This window comes from Rhinolophus ferrumequinum, chromosome 10, assembly GCF_004115265.2.
Source record: "Rhinolophus ferrumequinum isolate MPI-CBG mRhiFer1 chromosome 10, mRhiFer1_v1.p, whole genome shotgun sequence".
In the NCBI taxonomy this organism is placed as follows: domain Eukaryota; kingdom Metazoa; phylum Chordata; class Mammalia; order Chiroptera; family Rhinolophidae; genus Rhinolophus; species Rhinolophus ferrumequinum.
This window is the reverse complement of record NC_046293.1, coordinates 61898837-61921796: the sequence shown is the minus strand read 5'-3', so window position 1 is coordinate 61921796 and position 22960 is coordinate 61898837. Positions and strand designations below refer to the sequence as shown.

The 22960-nt window shown below is 38.1% G+C and overlaps 1 protein-coding gene across 1 annotated transcript in view; it reads left to right on the top strand.

Moving 5' to 3' along the window:
• The window catches only part of WIF1 (WNT inhibitory factor 1), a 71172-nt gene extending 55930 nt beyond the window's left edge, over positions 1 to 15242 (top strand). Inside the window, exons 7-10 of the mRNA XM_033116145.1 lie at positions 1015 to 1110; positions 10569 to 10664; positions 11153 to 11248; positions 14383 to 15242. Of these exons, the coding sequence (XP_032972036.1) occupies positions 1015 to 1110; positions 10569 to 10664; positions 11153 to 11248; positions 14383 to 14504 (410 nt within the window). The 3' untranslated portion in view covers positions 14505 to 15242. The remainder of the gene's footprint in view (positions 1 to 1014; positions 1111 to 10568; positions 10665 to 11152; positions 11249 to 14382) is intronic.
• The last annotated feature ends 7718 nt before the right edge of the window (positions 15243 to 22960 follow it).

The window sequence follows — 22960 nt, the reverse complement described above, 5'->3', positions numbered from 1 at the left end:
ATGTTCATAGAACATTCTAGTTGGACTTCTTTTCCACAGAGAAAGCATATACTTATAACTTTTGGATTTCCTTTCTGATTTTCCTACTGGAAGTTTCCTTCAGCTTTGGTTCATCCGTAGCCAACTTTGGCCTGTTTCGTATAGGACAAGAACAAATAGGCCATATAACTGGAATTGCTCAGAATCCAAGCTCTTACTTTAATCTCCTTTATAGAATGAGCCAACTTGTCTATTTTTAGATATTTTACTCTCCCTCCTCCACATTTCTGTATCCTTCTATTTTAGGTGCCAGTGAGCAGTCAATTTCCAGAAGCTGACACCAAGAGAGAGGGTTTAGGATGAATCACACACAGTCCAATTATTACCTGGATAATCCAATTAATTGAACTCCCATGACAATATATCCCAGTTCTTCATTCCTCTGGCTCATGCTGCCACCACTTCCCTGTCTGTGGGATCTCACGAGGGTCGGCAGTCAGTCCTTTCCTATCTACTACCACTCCTTCCTCCAAACATCATAAAAGTCTGTTTTTTAAAAAATTCCTATTACATAAGAGGAATCTCTTATTCTGAAAAAAACTTGCTTTTTTGTCGAATCCTAATACGTATTTATGACTTCTCTTCCTTTTATCTATTTCAACTTTGAAAGTGTTCTCCATTTTCCTCTTCCTTTATCTTAAAAATAATTGGGGGGATGGGGTTTATAGTGTTCTCCTTGTAAGGGCATAGATATTTACAAGAAAAAAATAATTTTTCACTAAGATGTAAACCCCTCTGGGTGGGTGCTATATGAAATGTGTATGGTATCCTACTACATTGTTGGAGTCCTTAAATGGTCAAGCGATTGATTATAATTCTTGTATTTGTAAAGTGGCTTACTTTACTACATAAATAAATGGACAAGTAGCAGATGCCTCAGAAGTGTCACCTAACTGTAAGTGAAGATTTCTGTTTCTTTGTTTTTTTAGATTTAGCCTACTGTCTAATGCGATACCCTGTTATTCATTCTAACAGCAAACTGTTCAACTACCTGCCTGAATGGAGGGACCTGTTTCTACCCTGGAAAATGTATTTGTCCTCCAGGACTAGAGGGAGAACAGTGTGAAATAAGTGAGTACTGACCTTCTGCATTCTCTTTGATTTGGGGGGACTTTAGAAACTCCACCTAACCCCTGCATTTTATCAATGAGGAATCTGAAGCCCAAAGATAATGAATAGGCTTGTCTAAGGTCTCAGGTCAGTGGTTTCTTTTCACTAGATTCAGTCCCCAATCATTTTGGCTAAAGGTGGGGCACAAGGTGACATAGCTCAACTCAGATGACTCAGAGCAAACTCTCTCTGACTCAGTTATGTCTGGGATTGGGTTATTCAGCATGTTGCATTGTTCTCGGTGATTTCATCCCCTTCTCATTGTGCAGAGCCCATAGTTTCAGCCTAGAAATGTAGACCAGAGCTTTGGGACAGCTGAGATTTGCTCACCTACCTGCATGGATAGAGAGTTTTTTCTCTGCCACTCACTGCCATATTTCCTATAGACTCAAGTAAAACAAGAAAGAAGGATGCACAGCAATAAGAAAGAATGAACTAGTAGCACATACAATAACATGAACGAATTACACAGATGTTAAATAAAAGGAGCTAGACACAAAAAGTGCATATTGTATTATTCCATTTTTATGAAGTTCAAGAACAGGCAAAACTAATAGATGATGGGAGAAACCAGAATAGTGGTTGGGGACACAAAGGAACTTTATGGACTGCCAAAAATGCTTTATACTTGGATTGATGAAGTGTTACATGAATGTTTATTTATGTAAAAAAAAATTAGTTGAGTTATAAATTTAAGATTGGGGCATGTTATGCCTTCACTATATGTTTGTCATGCTCCAATACAAAAATAAATAAATAAATAAAAATAAATACAAATAAAAATTTAAGGGTAGAAAATGGTAGATAATCATTGTTTTGGGAATGAGGAATCAAACTGCTTGTTCTGGCTCTGCCCTCTACTACACATGTCACCCTCAGCAAGTCACTGAAGCTCTCTATTAAACTCAGAAATAAGCCAACCCCATCCTGGATTGCTTTATGATCCAAAAGACAGATAACATCAAAGCTCCATTCAGGAAGGTGCAAAGGCAACATGAGCACGTCTGCTGAGGGTGCCATGTCCCTGCCTTTCTGGAAGTTCTGGAATATGGCATTTTTATTTCCAGCTGTATTAAATCTGCAAAACACCACTGTGTTTAGTACAGCCATAGTTTCTGAAGTTGTAGTGGGTTCAAAATTAAATAATACTGACTTCCTATTTTAACTTTCAACCTCTAATTTATTTGTGGATTTTCGTACTTTAATGAGTAGTAGATGAAGTAATCACTTTTTATAGAGTTCAAATGAAATACCTCTGAAGTTTCCATGGAATACGTAATTAATTGTCAGGATGTGGTTTCTGTTCTTATTAGTTACCCTGCCCTGATAAAGAATTCTGTGAACTTACTTCCCTTGGTTTTCTCCCTGTACTTACTCTAAGACTTCATGTAGTTTGTTGGTTCATGTTTATGAATCTTTGTTCCTGGGCTCATTTCATGTAAGTATGCCCTTTCATGCCCTTAGCTTTATGACATTTTCATTGGCAGAGACAATGTTTTGTATTTCTGTTTTGTTTTTTTCATAACTGTGCCAAAAATGTGGACCTTTGGAAGCTCCTGTTTATCCCTATCAGAAGTTATACTCGAATCCTTTTAGGAAATTTTCTGTTTCTATTACCATATTACCAAAAATATACAGAAATGAATCTTGAGTAGAAAAGTGCCTCTGGTGTAATAGAGACAAAAATTGAATTATGTACTCTTATTTTAAAATTGAGATATAATTTGCATACCATAAAATTTACCATTTAAAAGCAGACAGTTCAGTATAGTTACAAAATCATGTAGTATCACTTTTATATAATTCCAGAACATGTCATCACCCCCAAAAGAAACCCTGTACCCATTAGTAGTCATTTCTCATTCCTCCCTACCCAAGACCCTGGAAACCACTAATCTGCTTTCTGTCTCTTTAGATTTTCCTATTCTGTCTGGACATTTCATATTTGTTTATGTATGAAAAAGTCATATAACATATGCTACACATAGACTGAAAGTTAAAGAATGGAAAAAGATATTTCACACAAATGGAAACAAGAAAATAACTGGGGTGGTAATACTTACATCAGACAAAATAGACTTTAAAATGAAGACTACAATAAGAGACAAAGAAGGACATTACATAATAATACAAGGATCAATCCAACAAGAGAGCACCACCCTAATAAACATTTATGCACCCAACATAGGAGCACCTACATATATAAAACAAATATTGACTGACATAAAGGCAGAGATCAACAGTAACACAATCATAGTAGGGGACTTTAACTCCCTACTGACACCAATGAACAGATCTTCCAGACAGAAAATCAACATGAAAACAGTGTATTAAATGACATACTAGACCAGATGGATTTAATTGATATTTTTAGTACATTTCACCACAAAGAAGCAGAATATACATTCTTTTCAAGTGCACATGGAACACTTTTCAAGATGGATCACATGTTAGGCCACTAAACGAATCTTAATACATTTAAGAAGATTGAAATCATATCAAGCATCTTCTCTGACAGTAACGGTATGAAACTAGAAATCAATTACAAGAAAAAATCTGAAAAACACACAAACATGTGGAGGCTAAATAACATGCTACTAAATTATTGATAGGTCAACAATGAGATCAAGGAACAAATCAAAAGATACCTTCAGACAAATGAAAATGAAAATACAATGACCCAAAATCTATGGACACATTGAAAGCAGTCCTAAGAGGGAAATTCATAGCAATACAGGCCTACCTAAAGAATCAAGAAAAATATCAAATAAAAAGTCTAATTTTACAACTAAGGGATCTGGAAAAAGAAGAGCAAACAAAGCTCAAAGTGATTATAAGGAGAGAAATAATAAAGATCAGAGCAGAAATAAATGAAATAGAGACTTAAAAAATAAAAAAGATCAGTGAAACCAAGAGCTGGTTTTTTTGAAAGGATAAACAAAATCAACAAACCTTTAACCAGACTCATCAAGAAAAAAGTAAAAGGACCCAAATAAATAAAATCAGAAATGAAAGAGAAGTGACAATTGACACCACAGAAATACAAAACAATTTAAGAAAATACAACCAGCAACTATACAACAACAAATTGGACAATCTGGAAGAAATGGATAAATTCCTAGAAGCATATAATATTGCAAGGCTGAATCAAGAAGAAAGAGAAAATGTGAACAGACTGATTACTATCAACAAAATTGAATCAGTAATCAACAAGTTCTCAACAAACAAAAGTCCTGGACCGGATGGCTTCACAGGTGAATTTTATCAAACATTGAAAAAAGAATTAACACCTATTATCCTCAAACTATTCCAAAAAATCCAAGAGAAAAGAAGGCTTCCAGGTTCATTTTATGAGGCCACAATTACCCTGATTCCAAAACCAGACAAAGACACTACAAAAAAAAGAAAACTATAGGCTGATATCCCTAATGAACACAGGTGCAAAATCCTCAACAAAATATTAGCAAATCAAATTCAGCAATATGTTAAAAGATCATATACAACGATCAAGTAGGATTCATTCCTGGTATGCAAGGTTGGTTCAGTATCCTCAAATCAATTAACGTGATACACCACAACAACAAAATGAAACATAAAAATCATATGGTCGGGGGCCGGCCCGGTGGCTCAGGCGGTTAGAGCTCCAAGCTCCTAACTCCGAAGGCTGCCAGCTCGATTCCCACATGGGCCAGTGGGCTCTCAACCACAAGGTTGCTGGTTCAACTCCTCGAGTCTCGCAAGGGATGGTGGGCTCTGCCCCCTGCAACTAAGAACACTGAACACGGCACCTTCAGCTGAGCTGCCTCCCGGATGGCTCAGTTGGTTGGAGTGCGGGCTTTCAACCACAAGGTTGCCGGTTCAACTCCTCAAGTCCCACAAGGGAGGGTGGGCAGTGCCCCCTGCAACTAAAATTGAACATGGCACCTTGAGCTGAGCTGCCGCTGAGCTCCGGATGGCTCAGTTGGTTGGAGCGCATCCTCTCAACCACAAGGTTGCCAGTTCAACTCCCGCAAGGGATGGTGGGCTGTGCCCCCTGCAACTAGTAATGGCAACTGGACCTTAAGCTGAGCTGCACCCTCCACAACTAAAACTGAAAGGACAACAACTTGAAGCTGAACAGCACCTTCCACAACTAAGATTGAAAGGACAACAACTTGACTTGGAAAAAAGTCCTGGAAGTACACACTGTTCCCCCAATAAAGTCCTGTTCCCCTTCCCCAATAAAATCTTAAAAAATAAAAATAAAATAAAATAAAACTATTCTAAAATGGAAATAAATAAATAAATAAATAAATAAAAATAATCTGGTCATATCAATAGATGCAGAAAAAGCAATTGACAAAATCCAGCATCCATTTAAGATAAAAACTCTCAGCAAAGTGGGAATAGAAGTAACATATCTCAACATAATAAAGGCTGTATATGACAAACCCATAGCTGATATCATATTCAATGGGGAACAGCTAAAAGCATTCTTTTTTAAGATCAAGAACAAGATAAGGATGCCCACTTTCACTACGTTTATTCAACATAGTACTGGAAGTCACAACCACAGCAATCAGTCAAGAGAAAGAAATAAAAGGCATCCAAATGGGAAAGAAAGAAGTAAAACTGTCATTATTTGCAAATGACATGATACTATATAGAGAGAACCCCAAAGATTCCACCAAAAAACTATTAGAACTGATGAATTTAGCAAAGTAGCAGGATACAAATATAATATTCAGAAATCGGTTGCTTTTTTATACACCAATAACAAACTATTAGAAAGAGAAATTAAGAAAACAATTTTATTTACAATTGCATCAAAAAAAGTACTGAGGAATAAATTTAACAAAGGAAGTAAAAAAACTGTACTCAGAAAATTATGACATTGAAGAGAGAAGTTAAAGAAGATACAAATAAATGGAAACATATACCATGCTCATGGATAGGAAGAATTAATATAGTTAAAAGGTCCATAATACCCAAAGCAATCTATAGAGTCAGTGCAACCCCTCCCAAAATACCAATGGCATTTTTCACAGAACATAATACATGTTCGGTACAACAGCATGGTATTGGTGTACAGACAGATACATAAATCAATGGAACAGAATAGAGAGCACAGAAATACGTCCATGCCTATGTGGTCATTTACTCCATGACAAAGGAAGCAAGAATTTATATTGGGTTAAAGACAGTCTATTCAATAAGTGGTGCTGGAGAAACTGGACAGATACATGCAAAAATAAAAATGAAATTGGACCACCTTCTTACGCCATATACAAGCATAAACTCAAAATGGATTAAAGACTTAAATGTAAGACCTGAAACCATAAAACTCCTAGAAGAAAATATAGGAAGTAAACTCTCAGACATTACCCTTAGTAATATTTTCACTGATATATCTTCTTGGGCAAGGGAAACAAAAGAAAAAATAAACAAATGGGACTACATCAAACTAAAGCGTTTTCTCACAGCAAAGGAAATTATCAACAAAACAAAAAGACATCCTACAGAATAGGACAAGATATTTACCAATGACATATCTGATAAGGGGTTAATATCCAAAATTTATTTTAAAAACTCATATAACTTGACACTAAAGAATAAACAATCCAATTTAAAAATGGGCAAAGGACCGGATAGACATTTCTCCAAAGAGGACACACAGGTGGCCAATAGACATGAAAAGATGTTTAGCGTCACCAATCGTTAGAGAAATGCAAATAAAAACCATAATGAGATACCGCCTCACTCCTGTCAGAATGGCTATCATCAATAAATCAACAAACAACAAGTGCTGGCGAGGATGTGGAGAAAAGGGAACCCTCATACACTGCTGGTGAGATTGTAAACTGGTGCAACCACTATGGAACACAGTGTACGGGTTCCTAAAAAAATTAAAAATAGAACTACCTTATGATCCACAATTCCACTCCTGGGTATTTAGACAAAGAAATCCAAAACAGTAATTCAAAAAAATATGTGCACCCCTGTGTTTACTGCAGCACTATTTACAATAGCCAAGATATGGAAACAACCAAAATGCGTATCAATAGATGACTGGATAATTAAATTTTGGTACATTTATACAATGAAGTATTACTCTGCCATAAAAAAGAATGAAATCTTACTATTTGCAAAAACATGGATGTATCTAGAGGATATTATGCTAAGTGAAATAAGTCAGACTGAGAAAGACAAATACCATATTATTTCACTTACATGTGGAATCTAAAAAACAGAAAAAATGAGCAAACCAAACGGAAATGGACTCATAGATACAGAGGACAAACCGATGGTTGCTAGATGGGAGGGGAGAAAGGTGAAGGGATTAGAAAGTACAAATTGGTAGTCACAAAATAGTCACAGGGATATGAAATACAGTATGGGGAATATAGTCGATAATGTAAAAACTAGGTATGATGGATACTAGGCTTATTGGGGGGATCACTTCATAAATTATATAAATGTATAACCACTGCACTGTACACCTGAAACTAATATAAAATAATATTGAATGTCAACTATCATTTAAAAAAAGAATATATATATAGTCATGGAATGTAAACATGGAATATAGTCAATGGTATTATAATAGCTATGTACCGTGTCAGATGGGCAGTAGGTGGGTAATAGACTTGTGGAGGTTATCACTTTGTGGGTTGTGTAAATGTCTAATCATTATATTGTTTTGTACACCTAAACTAAAAATAAAAAAATGACTTAATAGGTTTTTATTATTATAAAAGTTCTCTGTAAAAAATTTAGAATATTGGATAAAATAATTAAAAGTCAACCATAATCCTAAGACCCAGAGATGATGGTTGTTGGTGCTTATTGTAAACCTTTTTTACCTTTTTTTTATATGAAGCAGAGTAGAAATTTAAGTTATCCCACAATCCGATGGATGGAGGAAATTTAATGCCCTTATTTTGTCAATATCTTATCTCATTGTTCTCACTGGACTCATCCACGTTATAGAAAAAATGCTAACTGTTTAAACTTAGTCAAATCTGTTTGTCTTTTAGTAATCCTTAGTTTCTTTAGGTACTCATTAGTTGACTCAGTTTTCCACTGTCCAACGGATAGAAATTGGTTGCGAAATATTTTCAGAAAAAGTAAATCAATATTAAAGACACTTACAGGATTCTGAATTTTAAAACAATCAGATCTTCAGGAGGTTTCGGCTTCATGATTTTTGATCAAGGAATGGCATTCTAACAGTTGCCTGCAGTCCCATTCTGTTGTGATAACCAGGAGAGAACGTTCTCCTTCCGGGCTGCAGTGAAGGGTCCTCACTACCCTCTTGCCAAGAAAATAAAAAGACCCATGGAGTCAATGGAAAGATTCTCTACACCAATCATTCTCTGCATTACTCTTGGTTACCAAGTTCACCTCTCATAGAACATGGGGAAATTTGGGCTCACCAAGTATTTCACAATAAGTACTCTACCTTTCCTGCCATATAAATATTGTCCCACATCTTGCTTACTTGAAAAACCTCAGTGCATTGCAGAATATTATGATATGATCCAATTTTGTGCATGTGATGGGGTCAGATGTTTCTTTGACACAAACAGAATTTCAGAGTTAGGTACTCCTTTTCTTAAGGTAAGAGTTGGGATCTTGACCAAATAGTAAATGCTATTCTTTGTATCCAAACCTAGCAAAAAGGACCCTTCTAGATTTTTAATGGTCAGTGAAAAGATGGTATTCCATTATTAAGGTTGTTTTAATACCTGTTTCTGGAACATCCTTGCATCGGAAAAACCCTAAGGATCTAACGGCATTCCAGGTTTTGAAGAGATTAACACCTCAATATTATGTCTCTATTGTCTCCACTACGACTAAAGTCTCCTTTATGCAATTTATATATGAGGGAAGTCCTTTTCGATAACTGAAAAGGAAAGTATGTTTTTACCAAAATGATTTTCGTATGGAATTCACTTCATGTCTGTTAATCATAGTGCTTGTTCGTAAAATATATAGTTCACTTCTTTCAAAGCTTTGTTTGACCATAAAAAGTAGAGCTTAGAACATGAAAGGTGAGTTGTTTCAGGATAAAGATTTAAATTCTTCTCTTTATGTATTGAGGCCTTTGTAGTGAAAGAAGAAGAAGAACAACAAATATATCCAAAGTCTCCCACTACCGAAAATCTAATGGCTGTTTGCTCGGCAACATCATTATGCTTGTCCCAGGATGTGGTTTCAGCCCTGGGTGAACAACCCGTCGTCTTCTACTTCAAAAAATTCAGCCTTAGGATGGCAAATTCTAGATTGCAGAGGGAGCATAAGTAGCTTCTGTACTAAGAAGAAAATTATTATATAATTTTTACGTCTAAGGCCCTATTCCAGCTCTAACATCCTGCTATTCAAAGATCTGTGAAAACATTAGCAATACTCATTTGGCACATAGATAAAAGAAAGAATGATGTATTATTAGGATCTGAGACATTCCAGAAAAATGTGTAGGTGTGGTATCAGGCACCTTTTGTGCCCCACTTCACATCCTCCTCAGCCAGATTTTCACTCCTGCCACTGACTGCTGTGACAACCTGTTTTTGCACAGGTATAACCTGATTGCACCTCATCTTAGCTATTCCACACTTCTCTTGCTTTCCACCCAGACTCTTCTGAGTCCTTTAAAAAACAAAAACACAGCCTATACTCACACAGTTGCAGAATGGAAGTACAAGGAAGTTATCCCATGGTGAGGGGTGGGGAAGACAGCTGCTGATGAATAAATGTTCCCCTCTCCCTTCTTTCAGACACTTGTAGGTACCAGCTACAGGCTCTTCAGAAGGACCCAGCAGGATAGAGCCCGGTTGCCATAGCAATGCCCCACCCACAAACATACTTTTGTGTTGGCTTTCCGTCCTTTCCCGTTTTACTCTTCCAGTCTCCCCATTCCTCTTGCCTAGGCTCACTTCCCCATTAAACTATCTGCATGCCAGCCCTGCTTTCTGGAGAATCCTAGGCAAAGACAGATGTCACCAGGTAGAGGTGTAGGCCTGCTTTCAGAAAAAGTGGCATTCAAAAATTAGAACTCAGAGAAAATATCATTCCTATATTCAGGTCACTCCTACATTAAGGGGCATTCCTATATTAAATATTAGTATATCTTAAATTACAAGTGTTTATGAGTCAGTTAAAATATTATTCTATTTATAAAAAAAGTAATGCACATACAGCTTTTGAGCAACACATTTATTGTAGAAGATATATCCCCAAATCATAAGTAAAAATACTAGCCTGTTTGTTCCAAAAATGAAACTCAAGCAATTTCAAAGCCAGATTAAATCTGAAATAAGTGGAAATAACTACCATTTAAAAGCATTTATCCTCTCAAAGCTTTGTAATTTCCTTGAAAAATGTAATTACCTCTGAACGAAGCCCTGAGTTCCTTGCTTATTTGCCTTCTTCTCTTTCAGGCAAATGCCCACAACCCTGTCGAAATGGAGGTAAATGCATTGGTAAAAGCAAGTGTAAATGCTCCAAAGGCTACCAAGGAGACCTCTGTTCAAAGGGTAAGTACTGTGTACACATCACCAACCTGGGTTATGGGGTAATAAAAGCAGCAGTAGTCTCATACTGCATCCCTTCCGTGACTACTGCCTGTTGCCTCAGCACCACAATTAACCTTTCTTCACTGGCATGTATGTTGCTTGTATGTAGAGCAACTTACACACATTCACACATGCAACTCAACTTTTTCACCATGAGCAGTTTTTTTAAGGAAAATAAATTTCCATTGCCCAGCAGTTTCAAAGTCCTGCTGAGTGTCTTATGTGAATGAGAAGCATCAAGCTAAGTTTAAGATCCCTCTCAGGACTTTTTCAGTAAATCCCAACTGGACTTGTAGCTGAAGATTGACTTAGAGGGAAAAAAAAAAAAAAGAAAATAGAGGATGAAGCCAAAACTAACACATTCTAAAGAACTGCAGGAAAAACAGCTGTGTATTTCTGCTGAAAAATGAAAGCTCAGGAAACAGTCTTTTTATCTTCTTTGATTCTAGCTGTCTGCGAGCCTGGCTGCGGTACGCACGGAACCTGCCACGAACCCAACAAATGCCGATGTCAAGAAGGCTGGCATGGAAGACACTGCAATAAAAGTGAGTGGGAGCCATTTGGAGCTGGCCTCCTTCACGTCTGTCCGTTGGCTCCAAAGACTCAGAGACAACTCATAACTCAGCCCTGTTTTCTGTTTCATTAAAAGCAACTTCTTCTCCTTCCTCTTCTCCCCCATGCTTCCTCCTGCTGCCCATGACTCTCTAAACTTTAGAATCTAAGCTTTAGAGCGGAGAGCATGTATCATTGTAAAATATCACCACATCTGTCAAATGTCACCACAAATATTTTCTAGGTTAAATTAGTAAAACAGGTTGATTTGTTAATACAGTGTGTGAACTGTGAAAGAAATGACAAGTAAAAAGTAAGAGTTTAAGCCAAATGTGGAATTAGTATCTACTTGGCTCTCATTTTATCATTGAAGATTTATCCACTAGCATATAAAACATGAAGAGTTTTGCTTTTTAAAATCTTTAAATTGTATTGGTTATGGTATGTTTTAAATGAGTTCTCTTGAGGGAAAGAAAAGGTCTATGAAGTATGGGATAGGTGTTATAATGGAGTTGCCTTTTTTTCCAAATGTATTGACTATCAAAAATGAACTAGCTATTTAAATAATAAACCACTGGCCTGTTTTATACACAAAATGAAACCTGCTAAATGCAACCATTTTGATTGTTGTCTTCTCTGTGTTAAGTATGAATCCGGACACTGGGGACACATTAATGAACAGACAGAAAAGGCTCTGCCTCATGGAGCCCAGATTCTAGTGGGAGAGAGAGTCAATTAGCAAGTGAACCAATGGAACAATGAAGTTTCCATACATCTGGCAGCTAGAACTCAGTTTCCTAAGCACAGGCCCACTGTCCACTTTCCTCTGAGGAAAGGAAGATATCTATCAGACAACACCCTGCAATAACAGAAGTCCAGATTACGTCTATCACATTATGTCTCCAAAATAATGGACACAAATGGAAAAAATCATTCCACACATCAAATGTTTTTCTAGATCATTGGTCTCCCAAGGGTGGTGCATCGAGCCCAGTGGATGTGACAATGATCAGCTGGGATGCTGAGAAAAAATACTAGTTTTAAATTATATTTTATGTTATTTTATTTCTCTTTGTAGAAATAGAGATGTAATATATAAATATTTGTAGTTATACATCTCAATCTCAAATTTCTTATTTTTGTGCATATTTTATAATGTTCATTTTATATTATTCATATATATAAAATACATTTGTATGTAGGTATGCACATGTTTACTTATTTGTTGATTTTTAGGTAGTTGGTGACTGGTCTAGGCTACACTAAACTATTGATTTGATTCTTTTTCACCTACTGAATTGATTGGATGGTAGATTGAGTTGGCTCCAGGTGGGCACCACTTAGCAAGAAGTGCGGCTCCTCTGGAAAATAGCTCCTTTACCCAGGTGGTTATGGTTGAACAGTATTCCAGTTAGCACATACTTACCAGGAAACCTCCTTTGGACTAAAACACCTATAGAAAACTAACCATTTTTAGAGCTATTTTGGAAAAGAGTAAACCAGACTCTATTCTACCCTCAACTAGATACAAACCCTGAATTTTGCCCCCCAAATCAGAGTAACTTTCCAGAAGTCCTCAGTCCTGGGATGAGGTCAGACCGTACGTCCTAGGACTCAATTACAAACATCTTCTGGGACTCACATCTGGAGCCTGGTGACCACCAGGAGTGACAGAAGGAGAGCCTGAGGGACACTGTCCCTGCTGACACACACACAAGGAGAGCCAGTTAGGGGCTGTCATGGAGTAGAGATGAACGATTCTGACAGGTCTGCCAGCCCCCAGAGAGCACCCTCACTTGTAGACGTGCTGCCGAAAGCTTCTGCCATCAGTGCACCTCCTTCAGATCAAGGCATTGCATGTCAAGAAGATGCCCTGGTGCCTGATTAAAATGCAAATGTGTTTTCTTGTAGAGGCCACCCAGCCATTTTGTACATTAGCTAAGAGAATCAGGCTGAAAGAATGAGGCTTATTTTGATTGGAGGGAGGTGACGAGGAAGCTCTAAGGCACAGAGTTCTTCTAAGAACAGATTCCCAGTGGGGTGACACGTTGGGAGGTCCCAGGCACCCAGACATCTTGGTGGGGAGGAGGATCCTGGAGACAGACTTCTCTGCTTAGGCTCACCCTCACCAGCAGGGAGGTTTGGACTTCATGGGTGGCAGGGAAAGCAGCAGGGTAGGGATTTACTCCAAGCACATTGTTGGCTCATGTTCTGGCGGTTCCATGAGCTACTAGCCTACATACTAACAATTCAAAGAAACACATTCGGGAACAAAGTGTTCTGCTCTCAGTAGTTATTTAATGGCATGCTTGCATTTAAAAACCACAAGGAACAAATGAAATGCCAAACTTGATTCTAATGCACAGGAAGATGGAGGCAGATTTTTTCAATGTGATTGCTGTCCTGGATCAGTTTTAGGAAACGGGTAGAAATGAATCTGTGCTCCGAGCACCTCCCAAAATTCGCAAGTAGGAGAATGGAAGGTCTCGAGTTGTGACTCAGTGTTACACTCTGCTTAACAACAACTGAGCTGGAAATGGGTAGATTCCCACCTTGACCAAAACTCACCAATCCCCATTGATAAGGAGTCAGTTCAAATCATACCCTTTCTCTAATATGTATAATTGAAGTCCGTAGTTCTTACAAAAGTTCTATTTTGTGTAAGTGCAATAGCCACACCTGATTGTGTGAGCTATATGGAGAGTGGAGGTTGTTGTATCGAACTGGATCAATATAACTGACGATGGTCTTGCAATGCAGCGAAAAGGATCAATGATCAAATCCGCTGCAGAAGTATCCCGACCTTTCAGACCTCCGTGCTAGATCCTTACCAGCTCTTGGGTGGAGAATATCCTTCCATTTAATCACATTCATCCAAACTTCACATCAAGAGTTTCTGTATGGCCAGACATTCCATGGAAGCCAGATTTGATGGAGTTCGTGGAATAGGTTTCTTTTAACAGGCATCTTGAACCTGTAACATCTCTTCAGGTAGCTTTGTGTGGTTGCTGTGGTCTTTCACTTTGGGTTGAAAAGAGAAAATGGATTTTATTTGAATGGCTAATAATGAATCAGAAGAGCCTGTTTTTGTAGTTTCTTTTCTTTTAAGCTGTGAATAATTTTGCAGGGTATGGAGCCAGCCTCATGCATGCCCTGAGGCCAGCAGGCGCCCGGCTCAGGCAGCACACGCCTTCACCTAAAAAGGCGGAGGAGCGGCAGGATCCACCTGAATCCAATTACATCTGGTGAACTCCGACATCTGAAACGTTTTAAGTTACACCAAGTTCATAGCCTTTGTTAACCTTTCATGTGTTGAATGTTCAAATAATGTTCATTACAGTTAAGAATACTGGCCTGAATTTTATTAGCTTCATTATAAATCACTGAGCTGATATTTACTCTTCCTTTTAAGTTTTCTAAGTACGTCTGTAGCATGATGGTATAGATTTTCTTGTTTCAATGCTTTGGGACAGATTTTATATTATGGCAGTTGGTCAGGTTAAAATTTTGTCTTTTCAGTGTGTAGTTGGCAGATAAGTCCTAAAAGAACAATGCAGTCATGGTGTCAAGGGGTTGGGGGTATATTAGAGAAGGAAAATGAAACAAATATGCATAAATCACAAGGGTTTGGATGGAGCAGTTGATAGTGCTGAAGTTATAGCATTTCAAATTTTATTGTCCTGTATTTAGACATTTGTCACATATTTTTTAATTGCCCTTATTTTTTAACTCTCAGTACAATATATTTTGACTTTACCATGATTCCAGAGAATTCACTATTAAAAAAAAGAAGAAGAAATAACACTGTGGTAGTGGCATTTAAACAATATAATATATTGTAAACACAATAAAATAGGGAATATAATGTATGAATTTTTGGCATTGGCTTGAAGCAATATAATATATTGTAAACAAAACACAGCTCTTACGTAATAAACATTTTATACTGTTTGTATGTATAAAATAAAGGTGCTGCTTTAGTTTTCAGAGTGTTGTGTGGAGTGGTCTTTGCATATTATCTTCTGGAAATAAAGTTGGTTGCACCTGAGTGGTAGTTAAAAAGAGAAGCACCATTAAGAAGAGAAGCTGTTCCATTCTGACCCTGGCCTACCTCGCCAGCCAAATCTCTCCCTCCCAGCTCTCTGTCTCTGTTGTGTAGCCACGCGACACAACCCTCTGTGGCCTGCAATGCTCCTATTTATGTCAGCTCTCAGCTTAGTTGTCATTTCTTTGAAGAGTCCTTCTCTAACTAAAATGTGTTAAATATCCCAGTCGTGGAAGGCTTTCTAAAGGTGTCAGAATGTCTCAAATGAAAAATGCTACCATTTATTAAAAATCTGTTGGTTCCCAAGAACATTATGTGTTATCTTACAATCCTATGAGGCGGGTATCATAATGCCTTTTTACAGAAAAGAAAACTGAGTCACGGAAATATGAAGCAACTCACCCAGACCACACGTGATAGGGTATGGTTTCAAATGATTGGGAGAGGTTTCAATGCATGTCATCAGACTCTGAAATGTCAATGCTCTGCTATTCTTTCTCCTTTTTTTTTTTTTTTTTTTTTTTTTAGCAAATACAGTAGAAGGCAAAACTCCACAAATCCTAGGTAGCAAATTTTCCAACAAATTTTATTCTCCCAAGAGAATGTGGGCTTTATTTTATAGGTATTCTAAGGTCTACACGTTTTCTTATGCTAGGGAGTGGCAATGATCAGTTATGTGATTTAGGGAAGTGATGTCTGTTACAGGAAGTGCTCAAGGGAGAGGCTGGAAGGAGAGTGAACACATCTGGTTGTGGTGCTAGATCTCAGCAGTCTTTCTCCTCTAACTAGCCAGAGCCCAGAGTGTCAGCCTGTGGTCACACAGACTCGGCAAGGCAGGTCAGGAGCTCGGGAGCTAACCCTGGGATCCTAACATGAGAACCAATTTATTTAAGCCTTTTAAGTAGAGATCTAATTGCATGACAATGAGGATATAAGTGGCTGAAAGTTAGATTTGGGGATAGGATAATAATAATAATAGCTAACACTTACATAGTGCTTAGTTTATTCTAAGTGCTTTACTTGTATTAACTCATAGATGAATAATAGAATAGTAGGAAGTTAGACTGAAGGCAGGGTAACAAACTGCAATCGTCTAGGTTAGTCATCTCCAAACCATTCTGATTGCACACCCCATGAGAAATAGTTGAGCACATAGTCCTATATACATATAGGACTATATATATATAGGACTATCAAACTTACTTATTCACATGCATACATACCAATACATGCCTTATAAAAGTCAGAAATGTTAAAAGGAAGAGATAAAATATAAATAGAAGCTCTGCTATTTTCTTCACTTACTCAAAAGATAGTTTTGTGCACACCCTGGAGTACACACATCCCCCACAGGAGACCTCAGGTAAAGGGGCAAGATAACAGGATCTGAAATGACTTTAGTGTCAGAGAAGAGAGTTTGGATTCCAGAGAGAGTCCAATGCTAAGCAGGGGACTACATGGCAGATTGAATGTAGGGGTTAAGAAGAGAGAGGAGTCTGGACACCAAGGGTATGACAAAGGAGGAACTAGCGTGGACGGGGAGAGATATTGAATTAGTTTCGAAGATGTTGAGTTTAAAGTGCCTTTGGGACATCTTGGTGGAAAATGCTTGGTAGGCACTTGGGAATACAGTTAGGAGATTAGGCTAATAATTTATTAAGTACTGGTTATATTATAAATGAATAATCCTAATTCTATGCTGAATTACTTTCAATAAATTAAATATAATAGCTTTGGTGAGGTACCGTATAATTCGCTTGAGGTTGGTTGTGTTTTCAGATTCCACATACAGGTAACATCCGTTGCTGCTTATCAGGTATATGTTTATTTGTGTAATAGTACAGCCTTTACTATTCGTCAAGTTGATTGAGCACTTCCTCCCTTCCTTTCCCCCCATATCCCCCATGAGTTTTTAGCTAAAGTGTTCCCTTTGGTTACTTTGTCAATTTATGTAGAATCACAAAAATGGAGGCCAGCTCTTGAAATAAAAACCTCTAATATGGGATATGAAGGAATTGTTATTACTCAGAGAAAGTTACCACAGAAGAGGAAGAGGAAGAGGAAAAAGAGGAGGAGGAGACTATTCATATAAAATACCTCTAAACAATCATTTAAAAGTTAAAGTAGTAAGGAGTTAAGCCAATCTGAAAAGATGAATACCATTTGGCAAGATAAAATAAGGAGGAAAAACAAATCAAAAGGCAATAAAGGTTAGACCATAAAATGGGTCCAGGAGGGGACCCCTTCACGCTTGTGAGAGGCAGACCATACCTTTAGCTCTAAGCTCTGCTCCAGCCACCTCAAACAGGAAGTCATGACTCGTTAGGAGTCCCAAAGACCATAAACACAAAAAAGGAACTAGTTGCTCAGGAGAAGTTAAACTATACAAGAACTTACATTTGGGCTGGATCAAGACATGTATGTCTATGGGAAAGCTACTTTTTGGCATCCCTTCAAGTCTTTAAAATATCTCTTCTACATTTATTTATAGAGGAACTGCATGAATTAGAGGTTTTCAAAAAAAAGGGTGGCTGACACAGTTCAGCTTCTCCTCCAATATCTCGAGCAATTTTTCTCTGACCCCCAAATCCTAGGCCTTGCCCAGCAAACAAAATCCTTCAGTCAAATCCAGCCACACTACTCAGAGGGAAGTTTACTGAGCATGTTGTTACCTGAGCACGCTCCTTGAAATTCTTAACGCCTCCCCGAGTGGCTTTTCAGAGTATTCCCTTCAATCATATGCAATACTTCTTCTGAAAAAAGGTTTTGATAACGAAATTTTTTCCCATCTCATTTCATGTTCAGTAAGCCTTATGACGCAATGTTAGCTTGATAGGCTAAGGCATAGTCCCAGATGAGCTAGCCTTTACTCTGCTCTAATTCAGAGCATAGACCAATGTCTCCTGTGGTAAGAGTGCCATGCAATAATACACAATGATCTCAGTGACACTGAGTAATAACAGATCCGACTGTTTCTATTCAAGAAGGCACAAATCATGACAATAAAGTGTAGTTTAATAAAAGCATTTCTACCAAAGTAGGGGATTCGGAGAAGGGGATATCGTGAGGTGAGCAATTTTTAAACTGGGTAAATACGCAACATGGCCATTTAAGAAGAATTTCCTGAGGCAATAAAAAGGAAAGAAGGAAAAGGAAGGAAATCAAATGACTATCCAAAGACAGGAGTGTCATCGCTATAGCTTTTAGACGGTTTATGCAAGTGGTTTCAAATATAAAAATGTAATAAGCATATTGAATAAATGTCCTCCATATGGCTCAATATGAAAAATAGAAACTGCATTCAGGAAACTGACATCATAAAACAAAGTATTCAGGTGTTCAATAGGATTTTTTAAAATTCTAATGTGAGCTCCAAATATAAATTGATTTTGCATCTGTTTACTGGTTTATTATCAATAAGAGTATAAAATTAAAAATGAAAAATAATTTTTAGTAAGCTTTGGCATTGAATTTCCTTAGTAACCCAGTGCCCTTCCTAATCATGCTCAGTTTGCACCACTGTTGAAATTATCTGGCATTTCTCAAAAGTCCAAACCAAGAAACAGATACTCTGATTTGACCAACAAGCCATAAAATTCACAGGAGGGTCACTGAAAGGAGACTCGGCACAGAGGGGGTCCCCAGCTTCCCACTCCAGTGGACATGACACGGGACAGTGCCGCCTGGAGAACAGTCCTGAGGCTGCATCGGGAGGCATGGCTGGGGGAGAAGAGCAAACAGCGAGCAGGGAGCCTTCGTCAGCTATAACCCAGGAGAAGGACCAGAGATGTCATCTGAGGGGCCCAGAGCCAAGTGAAAATATAGGGGTCCCTTGTTCAACGAGTATTAAGGATTTCAAGGTGGTGACAGCAGAGCATTAAACCAAGCATGGAGTTCTTCTTAGTGCGAGGCCCTGGGCAGCTGTGTAGTTCTCCATCCATGAAGTTGGCCTCGTCCAGGAGCATGTTCTTAGGTCCATGTATAAGCGCAAGGTAGTGTAGGTAAAAACTTCCTCCTCTCCTTGGCACTGGCCAAATGAGCCCCTCCTTGCCTTTGCCCCCCTCAACTCCAGCCTCATGGCTGACCCAAAGAACACCCCCCTTGAGAATGGAAGAATCATTAGCCATCACACCAGCTAAGTCAGGGACGATTTACTGAATTTCTCCTGTATTAATATTGCAAATACAGAAATAGGAATGAAAGTAGAGAGTAAATTAAGGGGACAAAATTTATTGCTTTATGCTTCAATCCAGTCAGGTTCTTTGAACCTCAGTTCCTGCTTAAGAAAGAAAGAATTTGTAGCTTTAAGTTTATAGCTCACGAGGGAAAGATATTTTGCAGAATTCTGTGAACAATTCATTTTAACCAAAAAGATAATGTTGAGTTATTCCAACTTATAACTGCTGTTTTTTATTAGAAGACAGAAAGACAGAAACCTGGCTGCAGTTGGGATCTTAAACCTTGTGACAGAAATTAAATTCATCTCCACCCATGGAAGCCTGATTTAATGAACAGCTTATGACACTCTCCAGAAACCCCAAAGACAAATGTCCCCAAAGCCCAAATTAGTCTTGCTTCGCTTCAAGGAAACACCCAAAACTAAAAAGCAAATCTGGGAGTTTTTTTCTACTTTGTAAAGATGAATAAATATTGGCTCAGAGTTTGCATTTGAGTCTACAACACAACCCACTTTAGAGAGGGAGCAAATGCTGTCTCTGCAGAAGCCAGCCAGCCAAGGGCACCTCGTCCATTGGGCACCTTGTTGAATAATGAATCCTTGGCTTGTGTCACAAGAGCTAAACTCCAAGTACCCTACTGGAGTTTTAAAGCTGCTTTGCTTTTCAAGTCATTTGGATAGTCTGCCCTGGCTTGTTTATTTGGATTACGTACTACCTTGCTTCTAAACCAAAACCAGACTGAGAAGGCAGCTTCAGAGTAATGAGCCAAGGTGAGCCTTAAGGCTGCAGCCATCCTGGCTCCACATTTAAGCCACCCTTGAAATGATGATGTGAATACAGGTTATTCCATGACAACTTGTCTCGATCTCAATGGGTAAAAACGTACTCAAGGAAATGACTACAGCGGTCGCGCCTTTAGAAGGAAAATAATGACCTTTGAAACAGACCATCAGGTTGAAATTGAAGCAAGTTGTAGCTTCCCTAGCTTTGCCAAGTGTCCATGCTTTTACATGCGTGCCAACCCGAAATCAGCATCTATGGAAGAGCATTACTGAGAGTCCTAGCAGAACGGAGTAATAGGAGAACCAATAAGGTGGTTTTCTGGGAATGAATATTAGCCCAACACAGAAGTAGCATTCCAGAGTTTTTAGAGAACTTTCCTGTGGAAATTTTGATTCACAGCATCTCTGTGAAGGGGTTAGTAATTCAAAGGAGAAACTGGGGCTAGAGTTTGCTAAAGATCACAAAACAATTTAGAAGCAATAGTAACCCTGGTGTGGAGATTCCAAAATCATGTCCTGGAGGACACTAGTTGCTCGCGACGTTAATAGGCTTTATACGAAAACAGGATTCTGAGGTCAGATGAGTCTGGGAGACGGGGAGTTGCACTAAATTAGGGAGATGCCTTTACAGTAGCATCGTTCAGAGCCGTTACTATGCTGCTGTGGGTCATATGTCTCAGAGAGGACCCTAACATGCAGCGTTCCCCAAATTTACTTGATCAAAGAGAACTTTTTCCCCCTCAAGCATTTCCCAGGAACAAAATTCCACACAGCACACTTTGGGGTGCACAGCCCTAGAACAGACTGAAGTTTCTGAAGGTGGGTCTTTACTACATCCTTTTGTTCTTCAGAATTTTTAATGTTATCCTAGCTGTTGGAAGCTATTCAAGGAAAATTAAAACTTGTGTCTTGTAACACTAAGAATTTCCAGTTTAAATTGCAAATCGGTTGGTTGTAGGTAATTTGCCTATTTTCCGCTATGTATTAATATTGTTGAAAAAATTTCTTAAAATGATGATTTTCCATGTATTTAGAGATCAGCTAGGCACTCTAACCGTACCTTAGATTAACTGCTGTACACCAGGGTACATATGAATTAAGAAAATTTACTTGTAATAAACAAAAAGAACAAATCCCTATCTCCAAAAGTTTGAAACCTTCCAACTTAATAGGAAACAGAGTGGAGATGGACTTGATATCCTCTTGTTCTCTCATAAATCTGTGTCTTATGGTCTTGTATAAAGCAGACTCAAAACAAATGCTTATTGGATTGGTTCATTCAAAAAACTAATAACTACATTCCCTTTTTCTAAAATTCCAGACTCATATATAACGACCAGCCAACTCCTCTTGGATTCTGAAACCCAACAGAAAAACAAATCACTGAACAAATGCTATTGGGTTCTTTTAGGAGATAACCCCTCTGAGCGAAGGCATGTACCTCTCTCCAGCTGGTACTTTCACGTGGGAATGTTTTCTTCACAAGCAAAAATACCACTGGCCTTGGCCTTTCCGCTAAGGTAAAAAGGAAATGGCCTCGGAGATCAACTCTAAAAATTTTGCATTCGTACAACTATTAGTGATTTATTTTCCCCCTGAAAGACCCTGGGACAGACTTCAGAAATTAGATACCTACTGTCAAATTGCAGTCTAACAGGATTACAAGTTAGTCTTCGGTCTCAAGCCATATATTATAAAGATGTGAAAGCCATCATTTGGAGAAAAACAGTTTGTAACATATACTCTAACAACCTCTTTGGTGCCCCAAAATATGATGGCAACTACTTCATAAGGTTGATGAGGGGATAACGTGTAATATGTAGGGAGTGGCACACACAAAGTAGTAACCAATAAATGATTGTGGTAATGGTTCTTTATCACTCTTTAAATATAAAGAAAAAGAGGAAAGATAAATAGCCAACAATCGTTTGAAAGGGCATTCACTCATTAGTTAACAATCAGGTAAATGTAAATTTAAACTAAAATGGGATGCCATTTTTAAGTCACTCCAGCATAGTACCAAGAATTAGAAAAAAGGTGAAGCAACAGGCATGTCCAGCCACTGCGAGTGGGGATATAAACTGATACAACCAGGTTGGAAAGGAGTTTCACATTATTTTGAAAAGCTGAGCATACACATCCTCGGTGACCCAGCAATTCCACCCTAGGCATATATTCTAGAAAGATTTGCATATAATACCTCAGGAATCATGAGCAAGAATGTTTGTGGCCGCATTGTTTAGGAGTTAGAAACAACAAGGAATTAGAAACAACACAACTGCCCATCAACAGGACACTGGATAAATGGTGGTACACACACACGCGCGCGCGCACACACGAGAATACTACACAGCAGTACAAACTAATGAACCACAGCTGTAGAAATCAAACATTGGTGAATTTTAGAAAATATAGTGTTGAAGTGCAGAAGGCTACACACAGTCTGACTCCCTTTTCAAAAGAGACAATACTAAATAATATGCTATTTGGGGACCCCAAAACATCAATGGTTTCTTTGTGAAGAGGCTGAGGAATGAGATTGGGAGATACCTATTGCAGTTTCTAAAGAATTGGTGATGTCCTATTTCTGAAGCTGGGTGGTGGGTTCAAGAGCGTTCATTTTATTTCTCTAAATATTCTCTTGTATGCATAAATTATTTCTAATAAAGATTAAAATATATTCTAATATTCACAACAGAA